Raw genomic sequence first — 15,471 nt, forward strand, 5'->3', positions numbered from 1 at the left:
ATGTTTCAAAACCTACTTTTATTTTTAAGAATTATTTATTTATTTGATGTATATGAGTACACTGTAGCTGTCTTCAGACACACCAGAAGAGGGCATCAGATCCCATTACAGATGGCTGTGAGCCACCATGTGATTGCTGGGAATTGAACTCAGGACCTCTGGAAGAGCAGTCAGTGCTCTTAACCACTGAGCCATTCCAGCCCTACATGCTTTAACCTCCCCTCTAGCCCACCATACATCAGAGGTAGTGGGAAAGAAAGGTTATTAGGATACAGGGTGTGTGGACCTGTTTAGGAATAGTTCTTTGGAGCAAATCTGATCTGCCTTGTCAGGAAGGATATTGGCGGTTCAGTTCACACGAGTCAGCGGCGGCTCTATCTACTCACAAACACCATTCACGAATCAGCAGCGGCCTGTTGATCCAGAAGAAGCCTCAAGGCTCTGCTGTGTGCTGTTTAGAAGTAGTTTCTTGAAGTGATTTCAATCTCCAATTGTCAGGATACCAGCAGTGCAGTTCAGTAATGTCAGGAGAGCAAACACGAATCAGCAGCGGTGGCATGACCCAGCAGAAACTGCCAGGCCTCCACCAAATCTGCACAAGTCAGCAGGAGCAACCAGGGTCAGCAGGGATGGCAGGAGAAGTTCTCTGCCATGCTCTCTCAACGAAGTGATCAGCAAAGACGAAGATGCAAGGCCAACGAAGCATTGCGAAGCTAATTATGCAAGCCCACCATCTGTCACTGTCCAATTTATACTCGCTCCAAACATCACCTGTCTTCCCACAGGCCTTGCCTCAGTAAAATACCACGTGAGTCTGTCTTAGCAAAACTCCATGTGAGTCCATATCAGCTGATATATCCAGAAACTTCCACTTCACTTCATTCTGCCAATTGATCAGAAGAAGAGGCAAGAAGCCGCCAGAACACCACCAGTTCTGATGCATTTCTTTCCCTGAAGTCAGGACAAATGATGACCAGTAAGGAATGGCAAGGAGTACCAATGCCATCCAGTGTTGTCTGTCTGCTGGGCTATATTTATATTCCTTCTTAACATCGTACGTCCTTTCACGTGTTTGCTTTAGCAAAACATTTCTTCGCCTGTGTCTGCTTCAGAAAAGTATTTTTTCACATGCCTGCTTTTTAACAAAACATCCTTCCATCTGCGTACCCCAGCAAACCATCATTTGACATAACTGACTTCCCAAAGAAACCAGAAGTTTCCTCTCCACACATGTGTTCAACTAGCTGTGAGGTGTACAGAATATGGAAGTCAGCTGAGCAGGAGGCTGGGCCCTCTTTGGTATCTAACAGCTCCCAGACTTGGAGTGTGTGAATGGTGATACAGGCTTTCTAGGGGCTGTGGCTGGTGTTCGGCCTAAGCCAGCTGTGCCCATGCGGTGTCTCTGGCTCATAGGAACCTAGCATGTCTTTGGTCTCATCGTCCAGGTAGCTAGCCAATAAGAAGGTCTCCTGGCTATGCAGAGCATGGTTTCTCCACAGCCTTGATGGGGGCAGGCATATGTAACACCAGCATTGATATGAGTAGAAAGATGAGGAGGGGGAGATGGGTCAGAAGACAGGGGAAGGGGTATGTGTTGACACCATCTTAGTATTTCACACTTTATTAGATATAAGAACATAGTGTAAATAAAATTAAGCAATTATATACTTAGCAACAGATCTTAGAAATACTATATGCAAAATTAAATATGTTCTTAGTAAGACACACATTGGAAAGTTTAACAAGTAAAATTAAACAAACATATACTTAGTAACAGCAGCATGTTCACCCTGGCAATTTGGAGATGATCACACAGAAATAGAACAAATCTGTTTGGCAACTTAGTGTATAAGATGAAGCCTTCCCACATCTATGAGTGGTTGTCTTAATAGAGGCTACCTGAAAGCGTCTATTTAAATAAATTCTAAATATGTAGGAGATCATGTGGGAAAAAAAACAAACCCGTATAAATAGCAAATGAAAATGTAAGTAAATATACATGGAAATCATTTTAGCCTCCAAAAAAAAAAAAAAAGCCAGAAACCATAAAGGTAATAAAATTACAATGTATGTGACAATAGACTCATAATCTTCATATAGAAGAAATTCAAATGGATTTATAAGAAAAATATTTCCTCAGGGAGGAGGAGAATATGCTTGTGAGCCGCCATGAAGGTTAGCAATGCTGAAAACTGTAGCAGATGTTTTCTGTGGCAAAAAGAAAGGTGCATCCCATTCAGTGGTGGAGAGGGTGGTGCTTTTGTGTTGGCAGAAACTCGAATGCATGTCCACGTCAGTGTGTGTGAGGTCTTTAGGAATGCAGAGGACTGGGCATCTCACAGGCGAGCCTGTCCAGAGGGGAGAGGGAGTCTCTAGTGGTAGGATTGGGGATTCAATAAACACAAGAAGCGTATTTCTAGGAACTCTGCCTAAGAACCACAGGCTTTGCATACTTAAAGTGTTCCGGGTGCATTGTTTGTAGTAGGTAAAAGTTTAGTGAGAGAGATCGTTTCCAGTAATGGCAGTTGGGTTAATTCATACCACCCCACCTGCCACAAAGCACTCAGCAGGCTGAACCAGGCACAGGGCTGCAAGCCCCTCCTCGTCCTCAAATACAGCTTCAGTTGTGGGATACAGCCTTCGGGAAACAGCTAACATTAACAGCTCAATGAAGAAACATGACTGAGCATTTTCACCATTGTTGAACCAAATGGTACATGATACGGGACTCTGTCCTGCCAATTTCATCCGTACCTAGAACCTCAGTGCACTGTGCAAAGCTGGCATGCTCCACACACCCAAGGGCACAGCAGAGCCCGCATGTGCAGGACACACACAGGCAGGCTTAGTGTGCCACCTCGATGCCAGCAGTCCCCAACCTCAGGTCCTTGCCCACTGAGAATGTCTCTCAGAAGAAACCAACAACACTTGGGGTCAGGGCCCTTGAAGAATTTGTTTCTGCAGCATAGCACACAGTAGGTGGCAACGTGTCTGTGGGAGAGTGGGTTCAGCGCAGACTATTCGAAATGAGCAACTCACTTCTGCTTTAATGGCTGCAGCGATGTACCTCAAGTGAGTTCGAAGTAAATTTGGCATTGGTGGAATGAGTTAGCAAACATCTCGTTCTGGTTCTGCTGAGAGAGAAAGTGAAATCAGCAGGGCCACTGACAAGAATGGGTTCTGCTCGGGCTTAGCCTTCATGGCATCTGCCTGTGGCCAACAGTGAGCTAAGACTGAAGGAAGATGCATAATTCTGCAGACGACACTAGCCAGCTACCTTAAAAAGATGGCCAGCCCGAGGAAGAGCTGGGAGTAAGTTCAGGTGGCATCCAGGCTGTAGTCAGAGTCTGGTGAAAAAAAACCTAATCACCCACCAAAGAGTACACCTGCCTTCCTATGCCTCCTCCTGTCTCCTCGTCTGCAGGCTATGTTTAATTTGCAGAGACTGAAATATGCAGTAGTTGCAGGACTCCTTGGCAAGCTACAGTCACTAATTTTTAATCACACACAAGGACAAAAGTGAGCCTGTGTGGGGCAGCACGTTAGTGGTACTCCTACCTCTTGCTGATTGACATCTCATTACCATGGGAACTGGACACACCCACCCTCTGCTGATTGACATCCTATTACCATGGGAACTTAACATGCCCACCTCCTGCTGATTGACATCTCACCACACTGGGACCTGAACTCATTCTTTTATTTCTACTAGAAAGCAAAGAAGCCCAGTTCCAGCATGGGCCTCATGTCTATAGACTTTGCTTTTTGGAGTGTTTTGTTGTCCAAGGTGAGCCTGTCCTGTTCACTAGTTGTGAGCTGTGCAGCAGAAATTATTAAAACCCTAGCTTGGGGGTTCTGCCCTGCCTTTGGTTATTGAGTTCCTGGATGAAAGACACACTCACAGCCTTTATGTTTACAGTAGGCCTAAAGCAGCACAACAGCTGGGCAGCTGCCTACCCTCCATGTTGTTAGAATCTATCTCCCTATCGATAACCCAAGTTATTACTTATTATGTTCCATCTGGGCTGCCCTTAGCTCCAATTAGGCAGCCGTCGGGGTCACACTCTCCTCCTCTCTCTTAACCCAAGGCTGCTTCCTTCCTCCTCCTGCCTGGTCCGGAGCCCAGAAAATCTAATCCCCTCCCCCTATGTCTCTTCTGCCAAGCTATTGGCTGTTGGCATCTTTATTAACCAATCACAATTAACTGGGGGCTGGTGTGTGTGTGTGTGTGTGTGTGTGTGTGCAGCCAGTCTTGGGGGCCCCAAGTTAGCATTAGAATACAAACATCATTAGACCAACCCACTACAGAGGTGACCTGGCATTCTTATTTCTTCCCTCTGCTACCAGGACATTAGCCACATTCTTTTCTAGTCGCCTTGTTGATGTGGCATGTGTGGGCCACATACTTGAGTTTTGTTTATTAACATGAATGTTGAAATTCAACAGCAGAATCAAAAGTTGGGGTCAAGTTGGCATCAGCAGCCTTCTGAGTGGGAATTGTTTTCTGCTCAGCCAGTAAAATGAGAAGAAAGACATTTGGAGATGTGCAGAGTCTAAAAGGAATCTACCGCCCCACTGTTCTTTAACTGCGGGAGGGCATGCTTGACCATGGATGACCAGTGGGAGAGAGAATCTCCACCAAAACCTAAGAAACAGGGATCCAGAGCTGGAGGTCGAAGCTGGAGGTCAGGCAGCTCCTGGCACATTCCCATAAGCCACTAGTCAGGGAATTGGCAACAGGAAGAGAGAAAATCCAACTCTAACCTAAATAACTCAGTTGAGACTCTATCTCTAAAATAAAGGACTGGGGATACATCTCAGTGCCCTGTGCAAAGCTCAGATCCCCAGGACCGCAGCAGGGGAGAAAGAAGGAGCTCCTGCTGTCTGATGTGCTAGCACGCCTAGAAAGATGTGCCAGGACGTATAAAAAGCCAAGCAATCTTATAATAAAGCCAGAAGACCTCACACCTTATATAAAAAAAAAAAAAAAACTGTAGACCATTGCCTGGCTTACCCAGGTCAATCTGCATAATTTCTAATCTTTACATGGAGAACTTCAGCCTAGGTAAACATGGAAGATGGAATAGTTGCCTCCTGGGTGCCTGCTCTCTCTTTCCCAGGCTGTGATATACTAGATAGATAATCTCTTTGGGGAATTGAAACAAGAAACTGGAAAGCATGTGATTTGAGACCCAAGACATCCACAAAAGCCCAGAGAACAGGTGAGTGAGTTAGGACAGCCATGGGACTCAAATTAACAAATAAAACCCAACCATGTGACCACAAATGAACAATGAACAAATGGGACTGGAAATTGTTTTTTAAAGTTGCACTGAGGGCTAGAAAGATGGCTCAGTGGCTAAGAACTGCTCTTCTGAAGGTCCTGAGTTCAAATCCCAGCAATCATATGGTGGCTCACCACCATTCGTAATGAGATCTGAAGACAGCTACAGTGTACTTAGATATATCAGTAAATAAATCTTTTTAAGCTGGAGCGAGCAGAGGTCCTGACCTGAATTCAAATTCCTAGCAACCATGTGATGGCTCACAACCATCAGTACAGCAACAGTGTACTCATATACATAAAATAAAACAAATCTTTTCTAAGATAAATAAAATAAATAAATCATTTAAAAATAAAGTTGTGTTGAGCATATCAACAGACCTTTCATAGATCTAGGAGCCAGACAACAGATGTGTGGATTTCCTATGTGCCAAAAGTTACAAAACAGCCAGGTTAGTGCACATACCTATAATTCTAGTGCTTGAAATGTAAAGGCAGAAAGGTTAAGAGTTCAAGTCCAACCTGGGCTATGCGATTCTGTCTAAAAGAAGACAGAAGGCATAGGAAGAAGGAGAAGAAGGAGAAGGAAAATGAGAAGAAGGAGGAAGAACAGGAGGAGGAGGAAGAGAAGCAGAGGCAGATGCAGAGGCGGAGGCGGAGGCAGAGGCACCACTGAGGAGACAGCCATAACCAACGTGAAGAGAGAGACACGCTTGTCATGGGCTGGAAGATCAGGTGCTATGGAATTCTTCCTAGCTGAGTTGTAGGGTCTGTGGACTGTCGTTCCAAGCCTTCTTCTTGTAAATATCATCAAGCTGATTATAAAATTGTGGGACAACAGTGGAGGCATTTTAAAGAACTAGGTGGAAGATTTGCCTCTCCTAACTTCAGGATTTACTACAAAACTCCAGCCAGGCTTTGTAGCACCGTGAGAGAGGTGGGACCTGCAATCTGCAGTCAACACAGAGCAGGCATGTGTGTGTGTGTGTGTGTGTGTGTGTGTGTGTACAATATGTAAGGAGTGCCTGAGAAAACCAGAAAAGGGCATCAGATGCCCTGGGACTGGAGTTACAGATGCTGTGAGCCACCTGGGCACTAGGAATTGAACCTGTGTCCTCTGGAAGAGCTGCAAGCACTCCTAACCACTGAGCCATCTCTCCAGCTTTGTGCCTTGTATTTTACACAAAAGTTCAACTCAAAATGGATAGCAGATATAAACATAAAATATAAAATGTGGAACTTCTACAGGAAAACCTAGGAAACCTGTCTAGATTGGAGGCTTCCGATGTTATATCAAAAGCTCTCTACAGGGGGAAAATTTGGTAAATTGCACTTCATCAGAGTTAAACACTTCGCCTAGGAGAGACTGCCAAAGGAATGAAAAGGCTCCAACAGGGAGAAATGTTTGCAGATCAGAGATCTGACCAAAGCCTTAGCAATTAGACTCCATAAAGAGCTGTACAAACTCAGCTTTAAGGAAACGGGTTACAAAGGAACCAAAGATTTGAGCAGATACTCACCAGAGAAGACATAAATGACATCACATGAGAAGATCCTGGACGCTGTTCACTGCTAGGGATATACAAACTAAAGGACCTTGGGAGACCACACACTTCATTTATAAGGACAAATGGGAGGGTTAGAACACTCATGTAGGTGGGCTGAGATTTGAAAAAGCAAACAAACAAACCGGAAAAAATCAGAGCACTGGATCCCCAGATGATCTGCGGAAAGGCAAGTGGTGTGGCCCTTGGGAAGTAGTGTGCTCTGATATATGTGGTCTGAGTCGGCAGTCTACTGTAGGATTTACCCCCAAAGAAAAGCAAATGCCCACAGAGATTGACTCATTAATGTTCATGCCAGCTTTATTTGCAAAAGCCCCCAGGAGACAAATGCATATTCACAAATGGACAGTGGATATACTCTGACACAATCACAGAATGGGGCCCATTTCTAACGTTCCCTAAGAGTGTAGTCCCCAGATGGAATTTCCAGGTCAATGTGAGCAGGGTTTGGCAGCTTTTAAAATGGATCTTTGCAGAGTTTATGTTGTAATATATTTTGTCCAGCAGTCTAGACCTCACTTGGACCGCCCTGCTCTAAAACCTTGACCTCAGGTCCAGCTGACCCATGTGTGACAGGGAATGGACAGGTTGAGGGAACAACTCAGAAGTTTCTAATAAACAAAGGAATTGTGTGTCCTGTAAAGCCACAGCTCACACTCAGCAACCCTAGAGAAGTCTAGTGTGTGGACGCAGGGCATGCCCAGCAGGTTAGCTTTTGTTGTTTTGTTGGGGGCGGGGCTTTTGCTTTGTTTTGTTTTTGGTAGTTGTGGATGATTCCACATGAGGCTTAATTAAATGCACCAAATCCAAACTCAGCTCAGCATTTCTTGCAAACAGAGGAAAAGGTGCCTGAGTAGACAATGCTTCCTATGTTCTCACGGGTGTCTGTAGTTTCTGACTTAGTTCACGAAGCTGCTTCCCTGGAAGGCGGCTGACCTTGGTTTCCTTGGCCAAGTAACCCCAGAAGCTGTCACCTGGGAAAGTGTCACCTGGGAAAGTGTCACCTGGGAAGGGCTCAAAGTGCCTTTTCCTGAAGAAGGTGTTTGCTCATGGGACCAAATACTCAAATACATTTCCAGAGTCCAAATAGGTAAACCAGGTAGAGGAGTGAGAGGAGACGCCACGTACCCACTGCTATCAGGCCCACGGAGAGATTGCACTGGCTAGCCCAGGAGGGCCAGGTAGACGAGATGGCTGGTGTACCTGGGTTACAGCTGTGCCGGCCCCCACCTCCAGCCCAGTGGCTGAGTGCGGACAAGGTGTGAAGCCAGGCTGGAGTTGCACCTGCTCTCTGGCTTGGCTCGGCTCAGCAGCCAATCCCGATGGCCACTGGAGTCAACCCTTCCTCTTTTCTCCCCTGCCCCTTCTCTGCACAAGACCCTGAATCTAACCACCACTTCTCCCTGCTTCTCTTTAGCAGACAAGAAAACTTCTGCTCCCCAGACTCCCTCCTGTTCCCCAGGACCCTTTCCTAATCTCCAAGATTATCTCCTGCTCCCCCGGAACCCTCTTTTTGCTCTCCCCAGGACCTATCTTCTGGTTCCCCATCACTATCAAGTCCTCCAGAGCTTCTCTCTAGTCTCTTAGGATCCTCTGCTGGTGCCCTAAGATCCTCTCGTGGTCCCCCAAGATGCTCTTCCTGATGTGGATATGAAAAATATGAGCCGTGTAGCTGACTTATGAAAAATATGAGCCGTGTAGCTGACTGCGCTTACCAGTCGGCACTCGGCTTTAAGTCATCTCTAGATTTGACTTCAGTGAGGAGCCCCACTGTGCTCCTTAGCCCAGTACCTGGGTTCTCCATACAGACATCCCATCCAGTCTCCCCTGACCAAAGGAGCTAACCTCTGAAGGGGTCCAGAGCGTTCCAGAGGCAGGGCAAGGATAGGACTAGAGAAAGAGAAATCTAGATTGTGGAATTTCTTTCATTGTTACATTTGCTGTATAAAGGCTGCTCGCTGCTCTTGCTTCTGGGAACACTGGAGTATAGCTAGAGCTGGTGACAGCTACCTGTGCTGACTCCATCTGAACACTACGTTTCCTGTTCCGTTGACCCTTGACTGTGGTGGGGACTCCATCCAGCCTTCCAACCCTCAGGCCTCCACAGCTTACCCTGCACATAGTCACTGACAGCTTGCAGAACAATTAGAACGTGAAAGAGGAAGAGTACAAGCGGAAGTCAAATAAAATTACACAGTGAGAGGGGCGCTCTTCGGGGCAGATGGGATGTGTACGGGCTTATTTCTCGCCTGTTTGGTTTTGTTTGTTTGTTTTAACCAAGTAGGACAGATATGTCATCTCATGATGGATCGAGGTCTGCCGTCTGGGTTGAAAGCTCTCCCAGAAACTGCTCCCTTACACTAACCTCAGGCTTGAAGATACCACCCTTGGCTCTATCTGATCATTTCTAGCCAGGGAGGTGAGCTGGGTCCCGCTGGCAGCATCTGGATCTTCCTCAGGTCGGGGCCATAGTGAACTGCGGGCACTCAAAGGATATGTTCTGGCGCCTAGTGTCCCCCGCCTGTTTTGTGGTTTTAAGCTTATCAGGGAGGGACACAGGGTTTGTTTCCTGCTGCCCCATGGGAGCAACCATAACTCCAGAATGGCTTTGGAGTAGTGCCCTTCAATTCAGATTCCATGTGTGTGACCTGGACAAGCTACCCAAGAAACCCCGGGAAGGGAACACGGAGACAAAGACAGACCTTCGTGAACACCCAGTGCCTTACTGAAATCTGCATCGGAGTTTCCTTGAACCAGGCTGAGGCTATAGTCTCTCCTGCCCTAGATGTCTGGAAGCAGGGCCCCTGGCCTCAATGAGCAGCCGTCTGTGGGCCAGGGCCAGGGCCAGGGCCAGGGCGCTTTCTCAGGCTTCAGTGCAGCCTCTGCCCGCTCATTGGCTGGAATTTGGGTACAAGGATGGTATTTCCAGCCTCACAACAGGATGGTGGCTATTGTGTTGGCTGAAGCAGGGGCCCTGGTAGCCCGTTAATGCAGAAACAAGTGGATGAATCAGAGGGTTCTGCACATAGTACCCCAGATATGGATGGCCAGTAACATGAGGCACACTAGAGTTTGCAGAAGTGAGCAGAGATGTCTGGGTGCCAGCTCTCTATATCCCTTTCAGACTGGTGATCTACCAGAGTCCCAGCCACACACACACACACACACACACACACACACACACAGGATGTCCTGCACACCCGAGTGCTCCCTCCACCTTCCCGCATCCCTCCGTGTACAGGAGTCATTGTCGGATGTACACCTACAAGTTATTGCTGAGCCAAGACCTGATGACCACTGAGGCCTCAGACCCCTTCTGAGTAGAGGTTTCACTAGAGACAAAGGCTGCAGGCCTGACCCCTCTGTCCACAGGCCTCAGACACAAAGCTCCTGTCTCCAGATGCTCACGTGTACCTAGAAGCTCCTTGACAGAGGTGAAACCAGGGCCTAGAAATGAAAAGGACACAGTCGTCCAAAGATCCTCCATAGTGGAGGTGACCTGGTGACATATTCTATCACATGGAGTCAAATACCCTGAACAAGGATGGCCTGTGAGCTGGGTGGTTTTGTATGGGATGGGGAATCATCAGGCAAGACGTGGAAGCCTTGAGGTTGCATATGGCCAGCTAGCTCTGCCCCAGTTCCCAGCAAGATGGCTGTCTTCTACACTGTTAGACAGATGCACCCATAAGCCCCAGAATATATCCCAACAGTGGGATAGCCATCATAACCTCAGCCTGTTGCTTGCCATGCATTTGTTTTCTGAAGCCCAGCTAGCCACAATCTCTGGGGTTTTCTTAGAGTTAAGTATTTTCAGTAAAAATATTTCACATATATAATTCACATACCATACCTGTAATACTTCTGTATTACACAATACTTTGTGTCTGCATCTTCCTATTCCATTATTTCCAGAAGTCATTCCATCATCACAGAGAAATGGCATGTCCCCCAAACCATGACTCTGTGACCCCAAACCCTGGCACCCACTAATTCACTTTTCTGTAGATCCCTATCTTGAACTTTGATATGAATTAAGTGTCAAATATGTCTTCTGCGCCTGGCATCTCTTACATCACGTGTTCAGGGTCCACTTACACTGGGGTCAGCTGATGGCTAAATTCCAACATGTGATCTGACTACATTTTGTTTATCCTTCATCCATAGACTCACATTTGGATTACTTTGCCTCCTGATGTAAAGTCGTGTAGAAGTTCTGTGGAGACATGTTTTCACCAGCAGAGACCCATGCATTGCACTGTAGAGTCTGATGATAACTGTACTTATTTGAGGAGATACCAGAATGCTCTCTAGAGTGACTGGACCAATTTATATTCCCATCAGCAGCATATAAGAGTTCCAGTTTCTCCATAGTTTCACTGATGCTTGTCTCTGTTAGACTCCTTGACTCTAGCTTGCTTTGTGGTATTTCCTTCAAAAATAATGGCATCAAATACCTTTGTGTGCGTGTGTGTGCATGTGTATACCTGTGTGTGTGCAAGTGTGTATATGTATGAGTATGTGTATATATATTCGTGTGTATATGTGAATATGTGTGTATGTCTGTGTATGTATATGTGTCTGTGTGAATATGTGTGTATATATGCATATATGCATGTGTTTGTATATATATGTAAAGTGTATATATGTGTGTGTATATGTGTGAATATGTGCATGAGTATATGTATGTATGAGTGTTCATGGTATTGTGAATGAGATTTTCATTTTCAGATTATTTATTGCAAGTTTATATAGAGATAAAATTGACTTTTGTGTATCTATCCTTCAATATTACTGAGTTAGTCATTCAGCTCTAATGTGTTATTTTAGTAGATTCTTAGGGCTTTTCTGTATACAAGGTCATTTCACCTGTGAACATAGGGTTATTCCTTCCTTTCTAAACTTCTTTTTAGGGGGTGGGTAGGAGGAGTCTTTAGAACTTCTTGGGTAGGAGTAACAAGACCTGATTATCTGATCTTAATTTTTAATAATGTTTTTATTGTGAATTAGTTTCAGGTGCTAAGTCAGCCCTGCTTCCCTAGCAAAAAAAACTTTTGATTTTTTAAAAAAACTATTACATACATCTGTTTATTAGGAGGGCATGCATGTGCCATGGCCCACATGTGCAGTTAACATGCAGGAGTGAGGTCTCTCCTTCCACCATGTAGCTCGTAGGAACCACCAGGTTTTAAGTCCTGGTGGCTAGCGTCTGTACCTGCTGAGCTGTCTCAGGGCTCCTCCTCCACTGTGGTTTCTAAGTTTTCTGTCTGCTGCTTGCTTCCGTTACTAAACTTTATTGTTGTTTTCACTTTTGTCTCTGAGATGGTCTAGTGTAGCTGAGTCTAGCCTCAACTAGACATAGTTAAAAATGGGCTTGAATTTATGATTCTCCTGCCTCCATTTCCCAACGGCTGGGGTTAGAGGGCAGACCTGAGACCCTGTTTTTCTTACGTTTCTGTAGTTTTCTGAAGATGACACTGTCTGGGATTTTTGTCTCTCAGAAGTGTCTCCTTCACTCTTGTTTTGCCGTGGTTGGTGTTAATAACTGTGTTAATACTTGGACATTGTGGGGCGCTGTGTAAGGCCGTCTGGACCTCTGATTGCTGTGTGGGTTCACTGCGTGGGTTCACTGCTCTTTAACCTCCCGGCCGCGAACTCTTGTCTGCAGGCTTGCTTCAGATGTCTGTTCTTCCCAAGTCCTTTTCTGTTTACCATTCTAGAATTCATCCATAGCATCCAAATTATCCAAGTTGCAGGCACACTATACACATCACAGCCTTTTCCTTTAGCCGTTTCCTTGTTGGGGGCAGTAGCCGTGCCCCCGCCTGCATTTCCTCTTCTAGTTGTATAAACTGTCGATTTCAGTCTTTTTAAGAATCAGGGTCTCAGGTCTGCCCTCTGTTTCGGTATTCCTGCTCTCATCTTTCTGTGCGCTGGGATTCCTTTTCCTCTCCTTTCCCAGCTGTCTAAGAGGGGAAAGTTAGGTTAGTCATGCAGAACGTCTTTGTAGGCATTCACAGATCAAGTCAGAGATGCTCCATGGTCAGTGGTGTTGGTACCGAGACCTGCGAGGCCTGTGACGTCATATAGGTGACAATTAGAACAATGTAAATATAGGTCTGTTGCCAAGGCAACAGTCACCATATACCCAGAATTCAATGGCCCACCTCTACCTGTAATTTACGTCATCACCTGTATATCATTGCGTAGCATTTCTTCCCCTCTTTTCCTTCCTTCTCTCCCCCCCCCACCTTTCCCCCATCTTAAATAAAGCCCCACGTGGAACTGTTTGGCCTGGTGTATCTCATTGCGGCCCACATCTCCACCGCATCCCTGAGGCCCTCGCAGCTGGCAGACAGGTGACCTGTGCTGCGGCATAGGCAGACGACCTGCGTAGAAAAAACCAACCAGTGGTCCCAGGTTTTAAATGCCATTCCAGTTTCCTGAGTCAGCTTGCTTATCAGCTCACATATAAAAATGGTGTCAAATAAATCAAGAGAATAGAGGGGGATATTGGGCCTTTTCAGCCAAATTCTTCGATACCCTTTCCCGACTCCCAGATATGCCTGGTGCGGGTCTGTGTGACATCCTGCTTCCCTTCCTGACTTCCTGGTGGCCACCGGCTGTCCGCCAACGCGATGTTTCTCTCCTCCACAGGGCGAGTGCTCCACAAAGTGCCGCAACCTGTTCGTGCTAGAGACGGTGTGCGTGGCCTGGTTCTCCTTCGAGTTCCTGCTGCGCTCCCTGCAGGCCGAGAGCAAGTGCGCCTTCCTCCGGACGCCGCTTGCCATCATCGACATCCTGGCCATCCTGCCCTTCTACGTGTCGCTGCTCGCGGGACTGGCGGCAGGGCCCACAGGCAGCAAGATGCTGGAGCGCGCGGGGCTGGTGCTGCGGCTGCTGCGGGCGCTGCGCGTGCTCTACGTGATGCGCCTGGCGCGCCACTCGCTGGGGCTGCGCTCGCTTGGCCTCACCGTGCGCCGCTGCGCACGCGAGTTCGGACTGCTGCTGCTCTTCCTCTGCGTGGCCATGGCGCTCTTCGCGCCTCTCGTGCACTTGGCTGAGCGCGAGCTGGGCGCTCACCGCGACTTTTCCAGCGTTCCCGCCAGCTACTGGTGGGCAGTCATCTCCATGACCACCGTGGGCTACGGGGACATGGTGCCGCGCAGCCTTCCGGGCCAGGTGGTGGCGCTCAGCAGCATCCTCAGCGGCATCCTGCTCATGGCCTTCCCTGTCACCTCCATCTTCCACACCTTCTCGCGCTCCTACTCAGAGCTCAAGGAGCAGCAACAGCGCGCAGCCAGCCCTGAACCAGCTCTGCGTGAGGACAGCACGCGCGACGATAGCACGCGCTCGGCCAGCGCCACCGAGGACAGCTCTCAGGACCCCGAAACCGCAGGCGCGGCAGGGAGCTCGCCAGGCCGGGTGGGACCCTGAGCTCTAAGAGCTTCAGGGTGTCAAAGCCTCGGGGGACAGCACGCGCTGGCTGATGCCGCAGTCTCAAATGTGGTCTGGCACGTCGTCCTTGCAGCTGGCTCGCCTCCCCAAGCAACCCCTGAGCTTCGCGTAACCTGGAGGATATAGCAACCTGGTCTTTTTGCTTTTATTTTCCCTCCAGTTTTAAATTTTCTATGGTTAATTAAAGATAACTGAGTCCCAGAAATTCCAAGTCTGAAGCAAGTATCAGTCACCTTAGACTAAATTTTGGCCTTCCTTGCTCCAAATCTTGGGCAGCCCCAGGGAACAGACGATGGCATCTACCTTGCGACACTTAGTGGGCAATACCCCATATAAAAGACGGCATCAGCTGGCATCTGTCATGCCAGCGCCACCACCTGCCGAGTGCCGGGGTAGTTGACAGGACACCTAGCACCCTAGTTCCGCCTGTGGCAGGGGGAGTTGACCTTTGTTCCCCACACCATCTCAACCAGATCTCTTGCATAGTGGCTTTTTAACCCCTTTCCTGCCCTCCCTGGTCTGCAGGAAGGTTGTCTGTCTCCAGGGGGATGTTGGTGTCTCTTCTGCTGGGACATTTTCCTCAGACATGGCTCAAGTGCAACCCAAAAACCTGAACAGGCTAGTGGGGTGAGGAGGCAGTTTCAGGGAGAAGACAGTGAGGCGGTACCCTCACCAGGAGGAAGCACGGTCTTTCTCTACTTTGTGGAGCCAAAGGAAATGAAACTTCCCAAGTTGTGTTGCTTTACCCTGTTTCAGGAAGCCTCAGGCAGTGGCATATGCCTGCAACTGTGGCACGTGGGAAACGGATACAGGGAGATCAGAGCGAGTCCCACGACCACACCCAAGATAGTCATAGACCCCACCGTCAGAAGTAGGCCACCATCATTGCCTATTACAATAGTGCTTTCAGCAAGGCCCCTGTGTAAGCTCAGCGCAGGCCCATTTGAGGCCCTAGCACCACAAACTTTGCAAGAACCTACTGCAACCAAATAAAAACTTGCTGGCCCCTCCTCATGGTAGTGGGCTGAGTTCCTCTCACTTGGGTATCATTTATGTTTTTGGGGGGTCCGTGCTGAATCTGTGGCTCCTAGAGCTAGAAAAGGGGGTTTCCTGTGATTTGGGAGGTTGGGAAACACAGGAGGAATAGAGCACCCCAACTTTGTT

General features: G+C 47.6%; 1 protein-coding gene across 2 annotated transcripts in view; it reads left to right on the plus strand.

Annotated features, from left to right (window-relative positions):
• Kcng2 (potassium voltage-gated channel modifier subfamily G member 2) overlaps positions 1-15,345 on the plus strand; it is a 69,860-nt gene extending 54,515 nt beyond the window's left edge. For both annotated transcript variants that reach the window (XM_052155805.1, XM_052155804.1), the window contains one exon: positions 13,507-15,345. In XM_052155805.1, the coding sequence (XP_052011765.1) occupies positions 13,507-14,286 (780 nt within the window). In that variant the 3' untranslated portion in view covers positions 14,287-15,345. The remainder of the gene's footprint in view (positions 1-13,506) is intronic.
• The last annotated feature ends 126 nt before the right edge of the window (positions 15,346-15,471 follow it).

This window comes from Apodemus sylvaticus, chromosome 13 (assembly GCF_947179515.1).
Source record: "Apodemus sylvaticus chromosome 13, mApoSyl1.1, whole genome shotgun sequence".
Classification (NCBI taxonomy): domain Eukaryota; kingdom Metazoa; phylum Chordata; class Mammalia; order Rodentia; family Muridae; genus Apodemus; species Apodemus sylvaticus.